Source organism: Oryzias melastigma, linkage group LG22, assembly GCF_002922805.2.
Source record: "Oryzias melastigma strain HK-1 linkage group LG22, ASM292280v2, whole genome shotgun sequence".
In the NCBI taxonomy this organism is placed as follows: domain Eukaryota; kingdom Metazoa; phylum Chordata; class Actinopteri; order Beloniformes; family Adrianichthyidae; genus Oryzias; species Oryzias melastigma.
In genome coordinates this window covers 10,033,599-10,059,070 of record NC_050533.1, presented here as the reverse complement: position 1 = coordinate 10,059,070, position 25,472 = coordinate 10,033,599, and the positions used below count along the sequence as shown (strand labels likewise).

The window sequence follows — 25,472 nt, the reverse complement described above, 5'->3', positions numbered from 1 at the left end:
AAAAAAAAACTTTGCTGTGGTGTAACACCTTCAGGCGATAGGGCAACTTTTCTAAAGAAGATTAATCATTTTAGTGATCACCTGTGTATTCGAGCTTACTATTCTATATGAAAGTTTATTTGACTTATTACTAGTGGGATCAATGATTTCATTGAGAAAAGGTTTTTCATGCAATTTTCTAGCATTTACCAGATAACTTTGTCTTTAATATTTGCTCAAATAAAACAATTACTGTCAAAATTTTGTTGATTTCTATAATGTATGTTTTTCTTATTTGAAATTTATTGCTTTTTTAAAGTAACAAAGTTGTCACCAGTTCTTAAAACAACATTTTCTGTGATTTTTTATACACATATTTGATTTGTTCCCTAATAACAGTGTTACATTTCCGAATCAATAAAAAAAAACGTTTTTTGATCTTCTCTTTAGAGCTTTAGTAGCTTTGAGCATATCGATAGTTTGTTTGTGCCTGTGTTGTGCAAACCTGTGAGGAATGATTTGATGTTGTGGTTCTTTTGAAACGTCACTTTGAAGTTCTACCTGCCATCATGTATCAGTTTGACTCCTGGCTCTCAGCCTGCTTTCAGACATCGCTTTGCCACTTACAGAAATCCACACTCGCCCACGGGGAGACTCCAGCAATTAGCAATAATCACAGACAAAATGGCATTTACGTGTAACACTGACATCCTATGAGGCATGAAATATGAATAATACTTACTCCGTGCATCGGTATTAATTCTATTAATAATGTTTCTGAGTGAAGATGCGACTGACCAACCACTCTCTAGGCCTCGAGGGTAGTCATCTTGTGTTTTTTTCAGCTCTACCTGTTGCTGATTACCTGGAACAGGTGTGCTTTTCTAATAAGAAGCTACAATGGCAGGTTAGTTGGAAAACATGGGTGAAGCCGGCCCTCCAGGCTTGTTGTTTTTCACGTGTACAACAGCAACCCTGGACTGTAATACTGCCCCCACATGTGCAGTGAAGGCATTACAAAGACATCCTTCCCTCAAGTGCAGCATAAAAACGTGATTCATCATGTTTTACTGTTACTTCAGGGTCCAGTCTTTGTGCACCAAACAAAGTGATGCAGTTTTTTAAATTAAATCGTTTATAAACTGTGTTCCTGAGGCTATAAGGCTATTAAAAAAAGCCTTCACATCCATTTGAAATACAGTGTTATATGAAAAGTGGCTGATGGAATAAGCAAACACAAGGTAAAGGTTTTAAAAAGTGAGCTGAAGAAGCAGTTCCTAACCTCCTATGCATTTGGCTGAATTAAAGTTGTGAAATTCCTTATTTTTTACTGGAAGATGAGGTGCGTTGCAGAGCCAAGACTGCAAGAATTAGCCTGAAGACTCAAAGTAATGTCTTTTAGGCATCATTGCATCATCATAAGAACTGTTTTTTTTCTTTTTCAGGGCAGTTTCTGTGCAGGATTATTAGAATCAGTTTGCTGAGGACAGTGAATGATCATGGAGGGAGGTCCTGTCATGGTGCTGATGCTCCTGCTCAGCTTCTCTCTTGGTAAAATCCCCATAATACCTTCTTTTTAAATACGTTTTTAACCTTTTCCCCCTTGAATCCATGGAGAAAAATGTCCACATGCTAAAAATGAAATCTAAATAGCTCAAAACATGACTTAGTAACATTGAGACATTTAAGCTTGTGTTGCAATTCACCCTGTGGCAAACCCAGCCAATCTGTGGGAGCTTTTTTGCTGCGCTTGTCTTGTGCTGTCATGCCTGAGTTTAGGCAGGCTAGAACCCTAAGGTAAACTGCCATTTACAAATATTTAACTGACTAAATCTGGACAATATGTACAGGAGTTCAATAGATAGTTTCCCTTTAAAGATATCTCCCTGCGTATTGAAACTATTTTTTTATTCATCGTCTATACTTGACTCATTTAATGATTGCTGCAAGACACCAAAACAGTTATCTTCTTTGCCCCTTCAGTTCAGGCTTCAGCTCTCATCCTTCCTGCGTCCAAGACCTCACCCCCCCAACCCCCACGCCTGATCCGCTGTGTTTTCCTGCAGCGAAGCAACGTCACTTGCTTCTGGGACCCCGGAGACGTGCCTGCAAAGACCTACACTCTAAAAGTCCAGAGGACAAGCAGGTGAGGTTCTGTTGTTTTCCAGGAGAAAGCTGACCAATCAGTCATTTAGAAGCAGATAGTTCACATTTCTGATAGATGCTGAATTGATACCATAAAAAGCATTTATATAATATAACAACATTATCTAGCATTCATGTAAGAGAGTTCTAAACTTTTGATTTTAAGATTACAGTAGGTGTTTTTTGTCTGAAAAACCATTTTTACACTCTTTTATTTAAAACTTTGGGAAGAAAAAAGCTTTTATGCCCTCATTGGCAGATTTCCATTCCTTCTTACTAAGCTGTCTAGTTTATACTTTTAAAGCAGTGTATTGGATATCACAACAGAGAAAAAGACTGAAGATTAGATAGAGTAAGGGAGAAATGAATCCCAGGAGGTTATGTGACAGAACCTACTGCCAGGTTTGCTTGTAGTTTTCTGCAGATTACCTGCATACATGCTAAGAAACTTTAAATGTTACAAGCAACTACAAAATAAAAGCATGTTTTCTATTCTTTCATGAAGGTTTGAAGGTTTTTAGATGTAAATTTTTGTTTACTATTTTGTCAATTCAATTAAAAAAACTTTATGACCTTTTGAAATCAATTTAAATAAATTGTAATTATATTTTAAATGATAAATTTGTTCGTGATATTCAGCTTTTTTATGACTGTTTTATTATGTTTAAGTCCCAGTTTCTTAAAACAGAAAACTGTTTTTTTATGTTTGTTTTGTATTCTGTTTACAGTTAATACCAATCATAAATCAGTAAAGGGACTTCAAACCGGTTGGTTTTTTGCCAAAGTAACTAGTAATTACAGTTTCTATTTTGTTGACAAATCTTACCTAAGGGTGAAATTTTAACTTTTTACGAAACCTTCTATTTTCATGACATGCTTTATTCTGAAAACTTGAGTACATTTTTCATCATAAAAAGGACAAATGTCTATTTAGGAAAAACAAATGTTATGAAAGCAGCAATAATTATCTCAGAAAATCTGCTGAGAAGAAAACTTCTGTACTTTGTGGCTACAGAGACAAAAACCAACTTGTTAATTTCATCTCTGATGTACCCTTGATATTCGACATGCCACACGCCGTCTGCTGTTGATAAGCAAAGCCCTTTTCATGCATTTCCTCTAGTACATCTTGTAGATTACCACTGCATGATGTCCATTTCTTTTAAAATTGAGTCAATTGAGGTATTTCAATTCCATTACTCATATTTCTATTCTCACACTTCTGTCAGTTCAAATTGTTTTAGCATCTAAAAGCATTTAAATGCTAACATTAGGCTTTGCTATCACTTATAATCTTAAATTGTGCACGTTTGCCACTTTCTGTTTCCTGTTTTTCTTGTACAAATATCACAAGGCCCTCTATGAAGGAGAAGAATATCTCTAAAGTAGATTAGTTGAAAATCTGTTGTTGTGGGTTTGGTTATTTGTCTGGCACGTGTCCCCGTACACAAACATCTCAAACAATAATCTTCAATATTTGACTCAGCATGTATGTTTCTTGGGTTTTTTAGTCCGTCATACAGAATTTCTTTGTGTCTTTCTGGGGATCAGTGGATCCCTGCCGGCTACAGACAACCCTCTCACCACCTTCACCTGCACCACCTCCAACACCAGCTGCACCATCAGAATTGCCTACTTATTTGTGAGAATCCACTACTGCATCCGTGTCATAGCCCACATCGAAGGCCAAAACATTTCATCAGAACCTCGGTGCCAGCCCGGTAGAAAAGAAGGTGAGGCCGTTGAAGATGTCAGAATCTCAGCCACTGCGTCAATCAGCAATAAAATAAAAAAAGATTAAGTTAAATTAAAGCCACTGTTTGTGATAACATAAAAATCCTCTAATCCCTGGAGCCATGTGTGGCTCTTTGACCCCTCCTTTGTGGCTCTCAGGTTAAGGAAAAATATCATATTAAACAAATCGAGTAAAACAAAACAGCCGGATGTGTTAAACTTTATTTATACGTATCCTCCCAGAGAAGCTTCTTGCTACAGTACCCATTATACTCCAACTCCGCTTTGAAGATTTTTGAGCTCCGTGTACCACAGCAAAATAGTCTGAGGTCAGTAATATGACACCCAAATATTTAAAGGTGATGGATTTTTGTTAGTAAAGTTTCAGACCAACACAAACAAATCTCTGTATGCTGTTTATCTTCCAATAGTAGCTAGTTTCAATGTTAAGCCAATGGCACAGACGCGAATAAAGGCGATCTGAAGTCCCGCGGTGCAAATTGAACGACGGGCACGGCGGTCTGGCAGCAGTTTGATTTGAGCAGCGAATTCGCTGCTCGGACAATGAGGTGCAGGCCATGTAAATTTGCTGTGCGAATCGGATTCGGTGGAAATGCAACTTTAGAAACCAGCGTTTATTAGAGACTGACAGTTTATTAAAGACTGGCTTTTATTTGAGACCATTGGAAGATGCACAGTAGCTGTTATTTTTCTTTTATCACTGCTAATATGATGCTATCTACCACTACATTTGCTGCAGTGAGATGGTCCTGTGTGGGAAAAGATGTCTTATTTTGAAAGGGAGTCATGTGAATGTCTGTCAAAACTTTTTTCCAAAATTTTTCAAACAATAGTTAATTTGATTTTCTCATAATAGCAAAAGCATAAACACAAATCAGTGTCTTATTTCTGTTGAAGTAAGACTTTGTGGCTTAACCAGATTGACTCTTTGAGTTTTGGAGTTTGCTGGTTTAAAGTTTTAACAATCTAAATAGTTACAGGAAACAGGAAGTTGTGTTTAATGTGACTATTATTTAACCAGTCCTAAACAAGCTAAAAGTGCAATACTCTAATGCAAAAAGCAGGCACTTATTTGATTGTCCAGAACTTTATCTTATATTTCTCTCTACAATAAGATTTCCATCAACAATGACCATGCTTGGTTTTTCTTTACCACACCCTTTCAGCATAAAATTCAACTGCTTTAGGACGGCATGTTTACAGGTGACGAAACAGATGAAATCAGGCTTCTAATGTCAGCATCTTCAAAAATAACAATTGGTTTGACAGCTCGTCCTGTCACCTCACTCAAAGTTATTAATTATCCTAACATTGTCGGAAATGTTGTCTCACTCGTTTGTCACTCTTTTGTCACTCAGTACGTTTGCCTGCGGTATTGTTAACAAGTATACAACCAATCCTGGAATCACCGGAATGCCTGACAATAGGCTGGGAATACAGCTTGAGTCAATTTCCTTTGTCCAAGAGTGAAATTGAAAGAGGGCATCTGAATTCCCAATTAGAACTCAGCACACAGGAAGAGGTGAGTCACATTTAAACATTTAAACATAAAAGAAAAACATAACAGCGTACCATGACATTTTTATAATGTTTAACCGTGATTTAGAACTAGAGGAGATGTTTGCAAGCCTTTTCCACCCAATTAAATGATTCGCAAAAAACATTCTAGTTTTTCAGGTTTCACGATTAAAGATTTAAAATAGAGGCACTTTTTTTTCTTCAAGAATAATTCTCTTAATCCTTTCTTCTACACAGCAGACCGTTCAGGTCAGAGATGTGAATATAACAGGATTGCAGAGCCAAGTTTGCCTCTTTAGACCTGACACCTCATACATCATCAGGCTCCGACACAGATATTTGGGCCCGGAAAGTCCGTGGAGCTCCTGGAGCAATCCACTTCAGGGGAGGACAGCACATGATGGTGAGCAGAGACGGAGAAGCAAACGCTACTAGTTATTTAAACTAGTGTGAGCTCCGAAAAATTGATGTAATTACAAGAGAGGAAATGCAAACCTGTTTGGCCTTGAGTAAAAATGTATCGCCTCGTAATCACATGACGACAAGCCTTTTATAGATCCCACCTTTTACAGATTCTTATGAAGCAAATTAATATTAAAAGGATGCTTTTAAAAATATAAATGTTTGGCACTGTGATCTTTTTAATACATTCAAATTCAGCACCATATATTGGTTTTCCAAAACAAGGATTGGAACTTAATTATAACACTTTAAAGACCCAGTTTGATGAAAATTGTGGGGTTTTTTTTGCAATTTCTTGTGGCATTTTTCTAATTATTGAGGAAATTCAATGCAAAAAATAATCTTAAAATTGTATTTCTGATAATTTAGTTATTCAAATCGCTGTTAATCAGTAACAGACAAAAAATGTTGTTAAAAAAAAACTGCTCTCAAAGTTCTCAGCAGTGGGGGAAGGGAACAGGGGATGGGGTTGCTCAGTCCATCCCACAACTCAGAGGCCAATTCCTAATGAACTACTGGCACTCTGCAGAAACTATGTCCTATTTTGGCTAAAAATTACAGAATCATAATTAAAAAGCCACTAGGAATACTTTTGAAATAACTCAAATCATGATCGGTGAGGGTCCTCAATCGTGTTTTTCTGAATGATGTATGCAGAAGACAGAACTACAGGAACAAATCTGTGAGCTAAATGGGTGAAGGAAGTTTTGCAATCGACTTTTCTACAATAATCCCCATTCTCCATCTGTGTCCTAGACTGTTAGTTTCCAGAGTGTTATTTATCATCTTATTTTAATAGCAAATTCACAGTACAACAGAAATGCAATGTGCTAACGCTGACACAGACATGGCTTTCATCTCAGTCAAATGCTTGCCCAACAGGAAATTGTTGCTTGATTTTATATTAGGAACACAAAGATGATTCTTTGTCTTTCATTCCGCTTTTTTGAAATGAGTTTATGTTGGTGGAGGTTTTGTCTGCAGCCTACTGCGCTGAATCATAGCAGATTCTAGTTTTTCTGTTGATCAGTCTCTGGCCTTTTTAAAATAATGATAAGGATCAATTAGAGTTGCTGCAATTTCATTGTCCTTGTGATAATGACAATAAAGGTCTATCTATCTATCTATTTTAGAGGAAGAGAATGATAAGGCATAAAAGGCACAAATCGAAAAGTGTTGCCAAATTTAATCATTGACCAGAGATTCAGGAAAAACTGCCATCTCATTTGCCCTTAAAGAGAAGAGTTATTAGAGGAGATCCATCACCCACAACGTTTCACACCTTCTATGGTTATTAAGATAAGTCACTTGCACAATTTGATCTTTGCAACTGACCAATTCCCTGGGTAAGCGGTGAGCTGCAGCGACTCTCCGGAACCATTTGGTGGTTTAACCCCTTAATTCAACCCTCTAATGCTGAATGTAAAAAAAGGAGGCAATTGGTCCATTTTTTTTTTTAATTTTTTTGTGTAAATTGACCTGGATTTGAACTTACAACCTTCCAGTTTCTGGATGTATTCTGCACTAGGCCACTGATTTTGTCTGAGCGGGACACACTTGTTGTGGTGGCACCATGGTCAGAAATTAACAAGAGACTTTGCCTTATCAGCTCAGTAGCTGATTGATGGCGTCTTCATCTTAGATTGAGAGATTGTGGGTTCAAACCCACGGTTGGGGTTGGACCAAACATTTATGGGTGTTGCCAAGAATCGATTCGATTCGATACACCAGAGCCTGGATTGATTTTATTCAAATTTTTTTTCAATTCTTCCCTCAATTAGATTCAATTAAATTTTGAGTTTAAATGGTTTAAACATTTGCTTAGAGATACATTAGTAATCTATATATGTTACTAAGGTTTTACTTTAATCTGATTCACATAATGTATTGTTAATACCATACAGTGTTACATGGATTCTCAAACAAAGAAGCTCCAACAATTTTTCTCCCTCTCCTCGGGGGCATTTCAGTTTGGCCACTAGGTGGCGATCACGCTATAGCATTCCACCTTATTCCAGAAGAAGAAGAAAGTATGAGCAAAAAATGGTGCATTAGACCACAAATGGTTACTTTAAAAAAAAATCCTTAAAATAGTTTGGAAAATGAATGCCTGTGAGCATATAAAGATGTTCATTTAGTCTGCAATGTCTGTTTAGGTCGACCAAGTTTTAGCATAAGCCATTCTATGGAAAATCCCATTATACGTTAGCAGCAAGGTAACCGCCTTTAGCATTATGAGTTAGATCGATCTCTACTTTTATGGACCGATTATCGATCTATTAAGTTTAGATTGATTCAGATCGATTAATCAGTTTTATCAACCCAACCCTAGTGCCAAATGTTATAAAAATGAGGCCAGAGGCTTCTCATCTTCCCGTTAGCATCAATAGGTGAAGTGGAGGGTTAAACCACTACATGGTTCCCAGATACAGGTACGACTGTCACTCTCCTTAGGGGATGGGTTGAATGTAAACTTTCACAGAAACAGATGTGAGACTACTTATGAGACTTTAACCCCAAAATAGGATTTTGCCCCCTGGCAGTACTTGTCATTTTGTTCCCAACGTGTTTAGATTTGTTTGTTGTCTTTGTTCCTCTTTCTGTCGTCTCCCAGCTCCTTCCACAGAACCAGTTTTCTGGAGGCAAGTAAAGGACACTGATGGGAATGGACTGAGACTGGTTGATCTACTCTGGGAGGTGTGTATCTTGAACATCTAAAACAGAGATTTGTGAACTTTGTATTTCAACCTTTACTAAGAATCTCCTGATCTCCTAAATGTTTTTCTTATCCAATTTTTGGTTTTATTTGGCAAAGCTAAGAAAAAATAACTTGTTTTTTAAGCAGACTTATTAAAAATCTATTTTATCCACTGCAGCTCATTTTGACTTCTTTTTCTTTTCATTTTTAGCCCCTGCCTACCTTTGTTCTTTTCTACAATGTGACTTGTCAGACAGAGAGTGTGCAGGATTTGAGTGATTATGGGAGCTGCGTAGACCTAAAACCTCCCAATACGTCCTGCAGCTTGTATCTTCCTGTTGGACGTTGCTCCTGCTCTCTGACAGCCACCAACTCTGCAGGGACGTCACCAGAAGCCCGAATCTGGCTCTTCAACTCCTCCGAAACAAGTATTGTCCGTGCACAGTTGTGCATGCAGTGACAGAGAAAAAGCATGTATTATGACTTGTAAATCTTTATGCATATTTTCTGTGTCATCAGGTGAGAGGTTGTTAGTTAGCCATTGTCTTTGTTTTCATCATTTACATCACGTTTGTGTAGTGCAAATGAAGCATGGACAACCCAGAAAGACTCAAATTCAAAAGTGTGAGGTTTAACATTTTAATTAAAACTCAAAGGAGTTGAACAAAGCACCAGCTGAAGACACACATTCTAGTGACTGTAGAAAAAAAGAGGCAAGGTAAGTCCTTTAAGAGGAAAATAGTCAGGAATGTAGTCTTCCTAGAAGTCTACTGGGCTTCAAGTCCCAACACAATCATCTTTTAAACTATTCTAAAAGCGTTTCCAATGTTTTTTTTTTTTATTATGCTTGGAATGGTTTTAGCTAAAATCAATGTGTCATCTTCTAGAACAGTTTCTGTAGAGTGGCAGTAGTTCCCCTCTAAGTTCTATTTCCCATCATCCCTTTGTTTACACTCTCTCTCACTAGCTTACAGCCCCTCACAACGGCAAGCTAAGATTAGCGGTACAACAGAAATGGCGAGCTATATCGGAGCAATCCTGCTGTACAGTTTGGATGAGGAAAACGGAGATGCATGTAGAACTATATGCCTGCAAGTGAATGCATTGAAATAGAGTGGAGCAGGGAATCTGAATTGCTTACTGACCACTACAGCTTCTCCCTATCCCTACATTTATCCCTCCAAGTGGAGAGATATTGATAAAATAGTCTTCATATTCAGATTTATATACTCGTCTTTTAACTGCTTTACTTTTTGTACACTGTGTTTAACAGGAATTTAATGTTGCTTAAAAAAAGATTTCGGGGGGCTTAGAAGAATACCGCTGCAAAGAAGAAAATGGAAATGCTAGCCTAGCGCTATATTGGTGCTTTCTTCTGCCAATCAAAGTGTGGCTACAGCGGCTCCACCCCAACTGTTTTTTTACAGAGAACAGTGAGAACCCCAAAGCTGACAGTCTGTTGTCTTTCTTTCCTCAGAACTTCCACCCCCAAACCAGATCTCTGTAAAGTCCCTGACTAAAAACAGCTTAGAAGTTCACTGGGTGCCTCCTCTTAAGCAAAGAGTGAGCGGTTTTGTCGTGGAGTGGTTTGCTGTCAGAGAGGAAACAGGGAGCATCTTCTGGAAGAAGCTGAATAGTTCTGTTACAAAGCAGGTCATCACAGGTAAGCATGAGCTACTGCTCAAACGTAACATTAAATAGTCATTCATTTATGAATCATGTCATTTCAGGGTTGAAACCAATGGAGCGTTACGCTGTTTCTGTCAAAATTCTTTATGAAGAGCAAGTCGGGAAAAACAGAATGCAGTACGTTTACACAAGAGAAGGAAGTAAGTGATCTGCATTGCAAACTTAGCACCAACATTTGAAATTTTACCAGTTTGAAGACCAGTAAATTAGATAAATCTTATCAAACAAACCATAAAACTCATAAAATGTATTTAAACATAGCTCTCTAATGCAATAAGTTTGAGGAATATAACATATATAATTAATTCGGTACGTTTAAGTGACAGTGTGTGGTGAAGTAAGGTGATGTTTACTGAATATTCTCAGAGCAGGGATGTGGTTGGTCACAAAACAAAAAATAACATTATTTTGAAGTCAAACATACTTGGGCACAGCATGCTTTGAATGAATTTTCTGCTGTTTTTGATTTAAATGTTTCTTTAAAACAACAGCAATTACATTACATTCAAAAGCTTATTGTAATCATTTTTTTGTGCTAGAAGAACAGTTACAAGATGTTCTTGCTACAGGTTTTGCCCTATGACTAATGATGTCAAGATTCATTAATTGATTAAAGCAAAGCGTATTTCTGTTTTTTTTTTTTAAGATTTTATTGAGTGTAAACATTCAGCAAAACTCTTGCACTACTGTTCAGGAACTACTGTAGGCATGTGGGATCTTGTTTCCACTGAGTCACTAAGAAACCGAGTTATTTTCTGTATCAAAAGATTTATAAGTGAACACCCATCTACAACTGTCTGACATCATTTGACATTCAAAAGCAAAAATGATTATTATTAAAACTATTTTTCTTCATCAGTCATTTTGAAAGAAAAAGGGGATTGAATATGCAGGTAAAAAAGTTCTCATTGAAACCATCATTTACTGGTATTTTGCTTTAGTAATATGTGAAACAAACTTTTCAGAAAGGGAATTACTTCATCAGTACATTTAAATTTTATTTTAAAATGTGTGAAACTGTTTAACCCAACACCCAACTATGGATATCGACATTGATCCATATCAACTTTTTCAATTTTGTGGAAAACCACAGCAGTTATTATACAGAAGAAGAATACAACAGAAATACAGATCATAACCACAAACTCTCAATTATACATTTTAACAGCAGAAGCTTATATGCAAACCTCCAAGCTATTGAAGAATATTTTAACAAACCTTTCAAAATTATCGCAATATTAGAAACATGAAAGCACCAGAAAAGGGCTTACAATTCCAACTTAAGAACTATAATTTTCCTTTTGTGAACAGGGAAAATTAGCAAGACAGGGGGTGGCCTTCTAAATACACAACAGTCTTAATTGCAGAGTTGTGGAGACGATGTCTGGCTGTATAGATGATGTCATGGAATATATATCAATAGTGATTAACATGAAGACATTAACATGGAGTGACGTCATTGTCAGCTGCGTGTATCACCAACACTATTGAAAACATGTTGGCTAAAATTTCAAAAAAAGTAATATTTCTATGTGGGGATTTTAATATAGATCTGTTAAACCCAAAGAAACACTGCATGACGGATTATTTCACTCATAAAATGTACAGTCTAATCTTACATAACTTTATTAATCAACTAAGTAGAAGAACAACAAATAGTGCAGCCTTGATTGATAACATATTCACAAACTGCTTTAAAAACAGAATAGGAAGTGGATTACTGATGAGTGACATCAGTGACCACCTTCCAGTATTTGCAAACTATGAATGCATTGTAGGGAAATAAAAGAAGAAAACAGCAGGTAGTTCACAAAAGAACACTAACAGAGGATTCAATAAATGCATTTAAATCAGAACTACAAGCAAAAACTTGGAAAACCCTGTACGAATGTAATGATGCAGCTTACGATGCATTATGTAGGATTTTACCTCACTACAGGACAAAAACTGCCTGATTGCAAAATCCTGTTGTAAGAACCAATATAACAAAAATGACAAATGGACTGTTTAAAGTTAAAAAAACAGTTTATACAAACAATTTTTAAAAGACAGAACCATAAAAGCGGAACAGCAATATAAAAAATATAAAAACAAGCTAACCAGTATTATAAGAATATGCAAAAAAGACTATTATACAAAAAAATTACAAAAGAATTCTAAAGGATTCTGGGAAATATTGAACAGTGTAGTTAGAAAACACAAAGAGAAAGCAAATTTTCCAGACTCTTTAGTAAGTGAAAATGAAATATGCAACAAAATTCAGGGCATGACAACGGAGTTTAATGAATATTTTGTAAAAATAGGAGCATAGTTAAATAAACTACGCAAATGAATCTGAAAAGGAAACAGCTGAACACCACATAAAGAGAAATCCAAACTCGATCTATTTGGAAGCAAAAGAAATTCTAGAAATCGTCAAATGGTTCAAAAACAAAACATCTACAGACTGTAACAGAATTAATATGACAGTAGTGAAAAGGGTAATTGATGCCATTGTTGACCTGCTAACCTACATCTGCAGTTAATCCTTTCAAACAAACAGGCACATTTCCAGAGAAAATTAAAATAAGTAAAGAAATTTCCATTATACAAATCAGGGGACAGACATCAACTCACAAATTACAGACCAGTGTCCTTACTCTGCCAATTTTCAAAAACACTTGAAAAAGTAGACTGGAAGACTGGAAAATTTTGTTGAAAATCATAAGCTAATGTCCGATGATCAATACGGTTTCAGAAAAATAGATCAACTTCCATGGCAATCACACAATTAGCTGAAGAAATTATGAATGGCACAGACAATAAGGAGTTCACAGTTGGAGTGTTCATCGATTTAAAAAAGGCTTTTGACACCATCGATCATAACATTTTAGTTAAAAAGTTGGAGTGATATGGAATACGAGGACTGGCGTTAAAGTGGTTTAACAGTTACATTAAAAACAGGCAGCGTACAACTATCATCCCTACTAAATTTATCTTGCGGAGTTCCTCAAGGATCAATATTAGGTCCAAAGCTTTTTATATTATATATAAATGACATTCATATTGTATCTAGCAAATTTAAATACATCTTATATGCTAATGACACAAGTATAGTGTGCACAGGGAAAAATCTCAAGCATGTTGTAAAAATTGTAAATACCGAATTAAGGAAACTAAAACAATGGTTGGATATAAATAAACTCTCACTCAATGTCAACTAAACAAAATACATGATTTTTGGAAATTTTTATATTCCTGCAGATTTAGAAATTAAAGTTGCCAAAGACAAACATGAGATAGAAAGAGTAACTGAAATCGAGTTCCTCAGAGTCATCATGGGCCACAAAATAGGCTGGAAGTGACAAACAAAGCAAGTCAGAACCAACATTGCCACAGGCAATAGCAAATAGCAAAGGCATAGCAGTGTTGGGAAAACACGTCAGACACTCACTTATAAAGCGCGCCTACTAATTTACTCATCAATAATTTTACCATATTTGCAGTACAGTGTTGAAGTTTGGGGAAATATAAAACAAATTAACAATCTCTTACAAGAAAATGCTATTCGTGTGTGTATTCGTGTATTGGTGTGGATTATGGGACACATACGAACCCACTGTTTTTAAAGTCTGGTTTATTAAAACTATGGGAACTAGTTAGACTTAAAACAGCCCTCATTATGTTTAAGATCAGAAACAACTTACTTCCATTAAACACACAACAAATGTTCAAAGACAGAGATGGAGGATATGGTTAAAGACAACAGCTGAATTTCAAAAAAACAATGTACTCGTACAACGTATTTATTTAAAAAAAAACAAACAAGATGTCACTGCTGAATCTTTACAAGGCCTGAAATGATCCTTATAAACATATGAGCAAATGTCATTGTACATAAGTGTCAAACAGAAGGTAATTTAAAGTGTATTTGAGAAAAAAAACTGTAAATAAATAATACGTAACATAAAGCGTCGTAAAAAGGGGTGGGACCACACAAGACTTTTCTTCTACCCACTCCTTTTCAAACACATTGTTTGCTTTACTTGTATATTTGCATTTTTTTAATTCTTGTGTTTACAAAAAAAATGTTGACATGAAGAGGAAAAGTACATTTGAAATACTTTTGTTTTTATTTATAAAATTGCATCTTTTTCTTCATCTTTTGGGGGTTTGCAGTCTTGAAGACTTTTCTGAACATAGATGAAGATCAAATATGTTTCTCTTATGAATCGATTGAACTAAAGCTGCAGTGGGCTTTCAAATATAAGTTGTCTTTCCAATGAGGTCTGTTGTAGGGATGGGATTGACCTCTCCACCTGTCAGCAAGGAGATCCCTAGTTTTACATGTCAGCAGATATACCTCTTTCACCTCTCAAAATACTCCACCCAATTAAAGTAGATGATCCAAAACAGCTTTTGCCAAATTTCCTCTAATTGAAACTTAAAAGCAAGTCTATGTGCCCACAGCGCCCTCAGCTGGTCCCAGTGTGAAAGTGCAGCACATTTCTGGCAGCTCGGTAGAACTCAGTTGGACTCCGGTTCCTGTGGAGGAGCTTCATGGTTTCCTCACAAACTACATAATTCTCTACTCAACCAAAAAAGAACCAGCAAAGAGTGAGTGACACACCTGCAGGAAAAATACAATCTTGTGACATGTTGGAAAAAATTCACATGGATTTAGTTTTTGAAATCTTGCAACTGTCATTTTGGCTTCAAATGTAAAGTTGTATTGGCTTGTTCTTGCCTCGTCTTTAATTATTCTGTGTTTAAACAGGTGTTGTGATTCCTCACCACGTTCAACACTATCGTTTGGAGAATTTGCTGCCTGGTAATTACATCATCTTTATGCAGGCGAACACTGCAGCCGGTCTCGGACCAGCTGGGAACAAAGTGAATGTTTACATCGGTAAAGAAAACACTCTTAGTCTAAACTAAAATTTAAAAACGTATCATTTCTATGTCTTAATTTAATTTACTTGTGTGCTTAGACTCTAGAGAGTTCAGAATTGTGATGAAGATGCTTATTCCACTGCTGTTGATTTCACTGGGGCTGATTCTGATAGCAGGCTTGGTACCAAAATACATGTAAGCCCTCTGCAGTTTTTATAGCATTTTGAGACAACTGTATTATTTAAGGAGTTTATTCATTTTATCTTGATATGTTTTGTTTTTAGAATAAAACAGAAGCTGCTCAAACACATCCCTGATCCATCTAAAAGCAGCCTCTCCAGCTACGCTCCTAAAACGAATCTAGAGGTAACGCAAGTCATTCTTTTCCTCCAGTGTCTGTCCGTTTCCATGTCTAATATTTTTCGATAAATTCAATGTATTTTCAGTCTTTAAAGTAGGTTCTGCAAATCAGTAGAAATATTTTACTTTGACTTTGCTTTTCCCTTTAAAATTATGGTTCCATCTTGAAGAAATGTTTATAGATGAGCTGCTCTTTCACAAAAAGAGCCCACATGATCTGCCAAGAATCAGCTCATCCATAAAACTTACCTAATTATTAATAATAAAAAGCAATCTAAAATGCTCCTGGGTCCTTGATGCAATCATCTTGTGCTTACAAATAAAAATAAATTTCTAAAATGTGTACAAATACAGTAAATGTCATGGAAGCATCCAGTTTTTATAGGAAACAAAAATGAAAATAAGTCAAGAAGGTGAGTGCAAATTGGTTGCATGTGTAGAAAAACATGTTCTGGATTGAAATGAAAAAAAAAAAAAAATTATTACCCAGTTATCTTTTTTCTAATAAAGAGATAGACAATGATTCCTTTACAGACCACCAATTGCTCACTATTTTTGTTGCTCTGGTGATGTTATGTTTGAGGTGTGAGGGGCTGTAGGCTAGTAGGAGAGGTTGTAAATAGACATCAGTTATGAGTGACAGGGAGAGGGGGCGGGGTTGCCCCGTGCCAACGGTCTCACCCACAACTCAAAGGTGAATTTCTACTGAACTTCTATTGTTCTACAGAAACTACAGAGTAGGGCAAAAAAGTATTTAGTCAGCCATCCTGAAGTGGCCTAGCCAGTCTCCAGATCTCATAGAAAATCTTTGGAGGGAATTGAAAGTCTACGCAGCAACAGCCCCAAAACATCACTGCTCTAGAGGAGATCTGTATGGAGGAATGGGCCAAAAAACCAGCAACAGATTGTGAAAATGTTTGACTCCTCTCATTGCCAGCAAAGGGTACATAACAAAATATTGCGATGAGCTTTTGTTTTTGACCAAATACTTATTTTTCACCATCATTTACAAAGAAATTCTTTTAAAAATTGGACAATGTGATTTTTATGGATATTTTTCTCATTTTGTCTCTCATAGTTGAGGACTACTTATGATGAAAATTACAGGCTTCAATCATCTTTTTAATGGGGGAGAACTTGCACAATAGCTGGCTGATTAAATATGTTATTGCCACACTGAATGTCTTAAAAAAAACTTTTTTTTAGCAAAAATGTTAATAATAATAATTAAAAGACCACTGAGAACACTTATAATACATCTAAAGATGATCAGAGTGGAAAGTTACACTTTTGATTTTAAATTAACAAAAAGTTGTAAAAAGTTATAAACTACAACATGATTACATTTGGAAAAATTGAATGTTTAAACTTTACAATTGTGAGCACTGTCTGTTTTTCAATTTCTTTTAAAATTATACATTTTCTCCTTTTTTTTTTTAGGATACGAAGCCTCTCATGGTGCAAGAGAAGCCCGAAAACCTCATAATATCTGATGTGATTTTGCTTGACATACAGGAGAATGTTGAGAAGAATCCCGACTATCAAAACATTTGTAATCTCCAGACTTACCTTTACAACCAAAACTCCTCATTCTCTCTTTTAAGAAATTCTGAGGAGTTTTCCAGGAAGTCAACCGCGTCTCAGACTGGTTCTGACCCGGTCCCCTCCTTCTTCCCCTGCATTTATTCCAGCATCAACATCTCTCAACCCAGCCATCCGTTCTCCACATCCATTTGGCATTCTAGCTTCTCTCCCTACAAACCTCTCACAGTTTCTGTTGATTACTTCAAACTACCATCAGATGGCGCCAATGAAGCATCCAACTTCAATTCTTCTCTGTCAAACCAAGACAAAAACTTTAGACTTTTTGTGGAACAGCGCCAACCCTCAATGTCTTTTTCGGACTTCTGCAAGAAGTACAGCCTGTCTGTCCTTCCGTATTCCTCCACAGAAGTCAGTGGATACAATCTGATGATTCCTCCCCTCCAGGCCAACATGAGCCTCTCATCCACCCCTGACGGTTTAATGCCTCTATCTACACCTCATCTCCCCCTTGTTTTTGAGGATTTAACTTTCTGTCCTGTGCAGTGTGATCCTTACATCCCCTTTGAGGCTTAAAATCACCATCTGATCTCCACATTGTCAAAGATTTAAGGTCCTTTTTGGGAACTAGTACTTTAAAGTAAATGTTCAGCTGCATTTAAAGCTTCAAATTTGAAGTAGTTCTTCATAAAAAGCTAAATAAGCAGGATGATTCGCTGTAATGACTTCTAAAGGGAACAGCCAAAAGACATAAGAATTAAACGACAACTTATGAGAAAAGGAAATGGTTTTATATCCTATTAAAAAATGGGTTCACACTATAAAGACTTGTTAACAATTTTAAAGTCAATGAAAACTTTAAAGAATCAAAAGTGCTTATTACTAAGTTCAAATATGATAGAAAAAATTTTGCTTTTTGTACGTTTCAGTGGCAGAATTATGGTTTAGATGGCTAAAGTGACCCATGAACAGCTTCCAAAATTGATCCATGAACCTAAGAGATATTTTTGAGATGTATGTACAACAAAAATCACATTTGAGCTTTCGATTAGGAGAACTTTATCTTTTAAAGACCTGCAATTTTTCCACAAATTGTCCTGGTTGGACATAAATAACCTCAAAACTTAACCTGTGAAACTAAAACGTATTCCTTACATATCAGTCACTTGAATGTGATATTTTTAAAGAAACCTCAGGAAATATCCAAACAGTCTGTTTGTTTGATAAGATCCAGTCCAGTTATGCTATAAACTGTTTCAATAATGTATTTTTTTATGGGGAAGGTGTGACTTTTGCTGTTGGTTAAATCATGTGGTAAATGTGGATGGTACAGTTATTTTTTCCAAATCAAGAGTTGGTTCATCCGTAATGTTTTTCCTCTTTGTGTGAGCAATCTGCCATATAAAAAGAAAAGAAAAAAAGCCTACTAATAAACTTTAAATGTTGAAACTAAGGGATTATAATCCAGTTCAACTACAATCCAAATCCTGTCTGCTATTAGGGATTAAATGAATACTTTATTAAACTGTTCAGTTGGTGTATTTTGCAACATTTCTGGATTTTGCTTCAGAGCTCCAATTCATTTCCTGTGTGTACAAATGTCAGTGTTTGCGGCCAGATTTGTCTGGGAAAGTCAGGCTTTAGTCAGCCAGTGCCCATATCTGAACAAGACAGAACCTGAATTTATTCAGTAAAACAGAGAGCTACTAATCACTGAAATGTTCTGTCATATCGATGCTAAAAAAAAGAGTTTTTTATTGCTACCTCACAAGAGAAGAAAGTGAAAAACTGACAAATGTCTCAGGTGTAGCCAATCTTCCTGTTTGTGTTTTTTGTTTCTGATATGTTAAAGTTTTTGTTCAGGGTTATGTTGTTGCATTGTTGTATTGTCAGCTGATATTTTTTATGTTTTGGGGGTGAATTTCCTTTTATATTCTGACAAAGGTAATGGTTACATTGATTGATTAACTATGTTGAAACTACCATTTATTTTTGGTTGTTTGGGGTTTTATTTTAAGTAGTTTATGTGACTGTAAAACAGTTTATTTTGAATTATTTGCTTATTTTACAATTAAAAAAAATCTAATACATGTGTGTAGAATGTGTTTGACTGTTTTCCTTACTTGTAAATGTATATTCTTTGTATTTCATTATGTTTTTTGACCCCTTTATGCCAAATGTCACCAATTTGGAATGAAGGTTACCGTTATATCCAGGACTCCATCTAATGTAGAATCATTTTGAAAGGAGAAAACACAGGAATATATATATATATTGGAAATAAATTAGGGAATGAAAGACAAACTCAGGGAAAGTGCTCGCTTTAACCTAAGGGTTAGACTTTTTTATATTGGAATAAATTGTGAAATTGCTCTTTTCTGCAACCTGCCTCTAGTGGTCTTTTGTGGAACTGCAACATTTAGCCTCAAAATTAGAATCAAGTTGTTTTTCTGAATGGTAGGAGCTTGATGAACCTATTAACAACTTTTAAAACATAATTTTGCTTTGATATAGCAAAGTCTCTGTTGTAGCTCATAGCGCGAGAACTACAGGTTTAGTTTTTTTGCTCTTTTCTGTCATGCTCCTCGCTCTGTGCTACAAGTAAACTCAGCCTAGAACCATCTGTTTCTGTTCATAAGTGAATTTAAACTCACTGTTTCAATTGTTCCTCATGTCTTCCCCCATATTAGAATTGTTTTGAGGGGGATTTAGTTCTTCCTGTTCTTCTCCTGCAGATCCCCCACAATCATCAGAAAAACCTAAACAGAACAGCAGGCCAGAACATGTCCTCTGAATGAGCCTTTTAGGAGAAATGCAAGCACAAAATTCAATTTAAAACTCTTAAACACAGCAGATTTGAAAAACCATGTTACTAACTTAAAAGTAAAAGAAAAGCATCCGTGAGAACGAAAGTTTGTACCTTAACTGATAGTGAGGTAACCACTTTTACTTTTGTGTGGGTGATTTTTTTTTCCTTTTTTTCTCATCTGTATGTGTGGAGCCTATAATAAGACGTTATGTGTGAAAACAGCTCAAATTTCACTATTATGGTTTTAGACGAATCAGAATCTGTGTCAGGAAGATATGCTTTTGGGGTGAAAAAAATAGCTTCTAAAAAATACCATCAAAGTAGAATGATGAAATTTAGTTAAAAAATTTAAAGACTAGGTCTTTATTTTTATTTTTGAAGACAAGCAAAAAAAAAAAAAGACTATTAAGCTTTGACTTGGTTCTGTCATTTTCTCTCCATTTGTAATATCTGATTAAAAAAAACGGACAAAATAAAGCAGGAATATTTAACTTGAGTAGACTTTGGTATTCGTCTTTGATAAAGGAGTGCCAGTCATTGTAAATCTTTAATGTTGACAGGTCAGATCCCTGTTCGCACCTCCTTTATGAAACAGAATCTTTGGTGAGTCATATAATAAAAACAAACAGATGCTCATATCTTTAAATGTGAAATTCAGAAGTGAGTAAAATTGTTGTTAACTTCAAGTAGAATTAAAAATTAGTCATCCAAATAAATACTTCAAATAATCAAATGGTGAGAGAAATGTTAATTTATGTATCAATTTCACTTTAACATTTTTACACAGTAAAAAAAATGGAATGTGGTATTTTCAAACACTGAAATGAAAATTTATGTAAATAGTGTGGAAAAAAAAGTTTTTGTTGAAAGTGATTTTTGGCAAAAGGACAATATTATAGGTCTATGGGGATTGACTGGTAGCAGGAACTACAATAAAGATATCCAAGCAAAAATACTTCATGTGGTGTGGTAAACTACTATGAGGAGTAAAATAAAATGAAACAAACAAAATAATAATTGTAACTTGTTAGTATTCACGTTTAGTGAAATCAAAGAAAAAAGTGTCATTTTCCAAAAGGTTTTGTGATTCGTGGTAAGTCCCGCGCGCTTACAGCCTCGCGCTGACAGCCGCGCCCACTGCACTACGTCAGAGATTTGCCTCGCTCGCGCCCACTTGATCTCACCTGAAACGACTGAAGACAACATTGGGAGTGAGGCGGGCAGGTTGTATCCGGAAGAGCGAGCAGGTAAAAGTTTTCCAGAGCGGTCCAAAGTCTTCTCTGGCTTTCTTCACCTCAACCCTGTTTCCTTAAAAAAAAAAAAAAAAACATTTTAAAACAGTTTATTTATGGATGTAACGCGGCGCGAGAACAACATGCCAGAAACCAAAAGGAAGCTGATCGTCGTGGTGGATATTCTTTGTGTCTTTGTTGGTGAGTGACTGCCCATGTTCTCCATTCTCCGTTTTGTCGTGTCATTGTTTTCCTGCAATAATGCAAAATGCCAAAAACTAAAATTGCAAATAGAATCACTTGTAGAATGTTTGATCTTTTTATCCAATTGAGCACTTGAAGGGAATACAGAAATAAGGTAGCCTCGAATGTTTACCTAATCTGTGAAGTTATTATTAGTTTTCAATAATTTGGATTTTTAAAAACGTGTTTCGAAAACACAGTTTTCTAGGACAAGGCATTATATTTTGTACACTTAGTACTACGTGTGGGTGTGTTTTGGTGCAATAACCTGGGGTGAAATGAAAGTGCAGCCTCCTGTAGTTGTCAAAATCTAGTTGCAATTTATGAGTTAGATCTCCAGTTTATGATTAATATTTAAGGAAATAAACTAGTTGGAGAATTGATTGTAATTCTCATGATGAAAATGAAGTTAAAAATACATTATAATGTAAATTATCTGTGTTATTTCTAAGCTTTTGGGCTTTTTTTTAGCTTAAAGTAATTTTGGAAGAGCAGCACTGGTATGACTGTGAAAATGCTGTTCTGGAGACTGGATTAGCTCTATGTTATGTTGAGGCACTGAGGTGTACTCAGAGATTTAAAGCATGCTGAAGGAGGGCTGGAATCATGTGTGAATCATGTCTTCTTGTTGCAACATGCTCTGCACTTCTAGTTAGAAAAAAAAGTCGTGAACAGGGTTTCTTTCAACAGTTCTTGTTCGACTTTCCCCTCTATTTTTTGTTTAGATTAACAATGTTGACATGCGTTATTGCCCTAAGGATTTACACGTTTTCAATTACGTCAAACTATAACATTCTGCAGATATTTGTTGTATAGTTTGAGTTGCAAAACCATCAAAGCTATTGCATTTGTGTGCGTGTGTCTTACTGGACCTGTTGCATTAGCAGTGAAACTACTTTAAGACCAAACTTAATTGATTTAAAAAAAAAATCATATTCTACTTTAAGTACGCGAGACAGAGAAGCTGTTACTTATTGAGTTAAGAAGATTCAATGAAAACGTCAATTGGCCTCTGTCGAAGCTGATAAGGAGTCATGCGTCTACTCAAATGTTTCACATTTTTTTAGACTTAGTGATCATGTCAGAGTTAAGCATCAACTCTGTTATGTCACGTTGTTTTGGGTCAGTTTGACATGCAAACTGAAGCTTTGTTCCAAGTGTCAACTTCTCAAAAAGGTTTTTTAATGCATGAGTAAATTCCATTTTTGGATAGAGAAGTTGCCTGCCAACCAGTGTGATTTCAAGTATTTTAATTATAATAACAACAGTTATCATAAACGGAACTTTTTAAAAAATGTATAGTTTAACCCTTTAACACTGGGGCTCCAGTTCTTTTGTTCTTTGACTTACTTTAATTTTTTGTTTGTTAACGCAATCAACGTAATTCCAGCAGATCCTGAAGGAGAAAAGCGGATGCTGTTAACGGTTGAAAAGTTACAGTATGTTAAAGATTTTTTGTATTTTCTTTTACTTGCACATTATTAAATGAGAAAAAACAATTTTAGATCTTAAAACAAGTGGAATTTAAATATAGAGCTTGTTTTAGGCATGTATGAGTAAATTATTGAGTGATCTTTCGGTGACCCAAACTGATTTGAATTTGTCTAGACTAAATTTTTTTTCGGAGTCAATGATCTGCATGTAAAAGTAGGCCATGTCACGTTGCAAATCCATGATTACAAAAGCTGTAAGTCTCTAGAGGCGTGTGTGATTGGGTGTGATATGGCAGGAATGTGCTGAGTGTTTAAGCTGTAAGGAAAGCACTCTGATTTATTCCTCTGGTGTTTTTCCCTGCTCAGCGACCTACATCCTGTCCCGGTTTTGCCACCAACTTTAGGTTTAACCTACACAGCAGCTCAACTTAAACACAGAGTCGAGCTTTAGCTGGGTTTAAATAAAGATCACACAAAAGTGTGCAGACATGCTTGTGAAAAAAATTGTTAAGAATTGCTCAATTCATTGACATAAATATTATTTTCAAAAAGAAAATAAATCAGTTTGTCTTTTTTTCTAAACCTTTAAGAGTTTATCTAACAAATATAAAATTGTCAAACTTTGGGAATACCAGATAACACAAAAAGTACTATTTATCTTTCTCAGTGGGAGATATGTAACAAATTCCTGTTTTTTAAAGGGTCAAATCACCTTTCACCTTTTCTTCAGTTTTCACATTAAGCTGCAAAAACTCTGCAGTTAGGTTTCTTTTTTTTTTTGGACTCCCTCATTTCTAGTTTTGGCTTTCTTTTTGTATTAATGATATCGGTGTAATGGATCGCAAAACTCACGGTTCGGATCGTGTCATGGTATTAGGGTCACCATCATTTTTTGGATCACTAAAAAGAAAAAAACAACTGGAAAAAATAATGAGATAAAAGCCTAAAAATACTTTTGAAAAGTTTCAAAAAGTATATTTGATCAAACATATAGAGAGTACTTCAAAGCATAAATATACCTTCACATATTACGTCAAAAAATGTACTAATTGAGGCTTATTATAAAAATAAAATTTCTCTGAATTTTGGACTAAGAAAAAACTAAAACATGTCATTTCTGATGACATTTACATGTCTTGCGACAAAATCTACAAAAGCTGGTATAGAAGAATGCTTGAAAATAGTTGAAATTGCCAAATCTATCTGCAGTAACACCCACCCACCCAATGTCCAAATTAAATCCTAAATAAAACGGTTCAAATTAAACCTAAATTATTTATTTGGCTCTAACTGTTTTTTTGAAACTGCAGGAATATTTCAATATTTAAAATAATTATTTATTATGCATAGAACATGTCCAGGTGAGGCAGGGCCGATGGCCACGCCCACAACTCAAAGGTGAATTATTAATGAATTCCTGCTAATTTATAGAAACTGAAACTATATGTCCTAGAAAGAAGAAGAATTATGTTTTCTTCAAGAAAACTGGACTCCTGCATTTTAAAGGTGTTTAGTGAACTTTGTTTTGAAAAGTTCCCCCTTATTTCCTAATGTATCAAAGAATGAACATACAACAGTGTTTAGTCATATCTCATTTGTTCATATAAATATATAAGCAAAACTCTGACATTAGGTTATGACTTTCTTTTCTGAGGATCATCTCACTTTTGCCAAAAGTTCTTCAGGCTGCAACAGCCGAGGTATTTTTTTTATCTCATGATTAGGGGGAGATTTTCTTTCAACAAAAAGATACAAGTGCTTACATTTTGAAATATAAATGAAACACTATTACTTCATTCAGAAGTCATCTTTATTTCTAAAACTCGTTGATTAATTGAAGCAAAACTCTGAAACAGAATAGATTTACTTTCACTACATTACAAAGATTCTAAACAAATGTTCCATGTTTTTTTTTCCTTTTTAAGATTAAAAAATTCTTTCAAACTTCTTGTGACAACATTGACAACAGTATTGTGTTGAGAATCACTTTACTCTTGCATTTTTGTGACATTTAGAGCATAACTTAACTGTGCACTAAAGACCTGTTTCCAATCATCTACTTTGCTTAGCTAACGTTGATAAACCATGCAAAGTTCCAGCATTTGGTCCCTTTCATTTCTCACAGATATTCATAACCAAGAGTAGCCAGCAGAGCATTTTCAGACATTTGATGCTTGATGTCTTTTTCAGATCCAATTTTCCAAGAAAAAAAACGACAATTAGCATTAAGAAATAATTAAACAAAATGCCAATTTACTGAATTTACTTTTAGCTTCAACTGATCTTTTCTTCTTCATTGTTGCACTTTTTTCCATGAATGTGTCCTGTCACACCCAGCACAAAGTCTATTTTTCTCTTTTTATGAAAATTAAACTGCATCCACCTCTGCATGGTAAAATGTCAGTTTGGGAAAACTTTCTGTATGTCACTTAAAAAAATACATTTGGGGGGGAAATTGGCATATAATTAGACTTCTTTAATCCACAGAAACACTTTTAAACATATAGTTCTTATGTCTTATAGTGTAAATATCTAAACACTTTAGATAGTTACACTTAGAAGCAAGTTTTTAAAGTGCCATTTTCAACTTTAAAGGGGATCTAGAAACAAAGTAGATCACCAATCAGGCATGGAAGTGTAACAATGTTGTTATTATTATGTTACCTTTTTCCTATGTGCAATTCGTGTATATATTCCTACAGTTGTCCCTTAAATCTTCTTCTTTTCTTCTTTAT

The 25,472-nt window shown here is 35.4% G+C and overlaps 2 protein-coding genes across 4 annotated transcripts in view; both read left to right on the top strand.

Moving 5' to 3' along the window:
• Positions 1-147: 147 nt before the first annotated feature.
• On the top strand, positions 148-18,428 carry LOC112142567 (interleukin-31 receptor subunit alpha). 3 transcript variants are annotated; one of them, XM_024266033.2, is made up of 15 exons: positions 148-886; positions 1,425-1,530; positions 1,963-2,125; positions 3,676-3,857; positions 5,238-5,401; positions 5,635-5,800; positions 8,474-8,556; positions 8,769-8,985; positions 10,035-10,220; positions 10,288-10,386; positions 14,696-14,842; positions 15,003-15,134; positions 15,217-15,313; positions 15,403-15,484; positions 16,919-18,428. In XM_024266033.2, exons 2-15 carry the CDS (start codon positions 1,473-1,475, stop codon positions 17,594-17,596), a joined length of 2,454 nt encoding a protein of 817 aa, XP_024121801.1. In that variant the 5' UTR covers positions 148-886; positions 1,425-1,472; the 3' UTR covers positions 17,597-18,428. The 3 variants fall into 3 exon arrangements, with proteins under 3 accessions (XP_024121801.1, XP_024121812.1, XP_024121793.1); XM_024266044.2 differs by lacking the exon at positions 148-886 and having other exon boundaries at positions 900-1,530; positions 5,638-5,800; XM_024266025.2 differs by lacking the exon at positions 148-886 and having other exon boundaries at positions 900-1,530.
• A 2,346-nt stretch (positions 18,429-20,774) lies between these two features.
• Positions 20,775-25,472, top strand: part of plpp2a (phospholipid phosphatase 2a) — a gene marked incomplete in the record, with an annotated part of 21,117 nt that continues 16,419 nt past the window's right edge. Inside the window, 2 exon segments of the mRNA XM_024278455.2 lie at positions 20,775-21,076; positions 21,171-21,262. Coding sequence (XP_024134223.1) covers positions 21,178-21,262 — 85 coding nt within the window.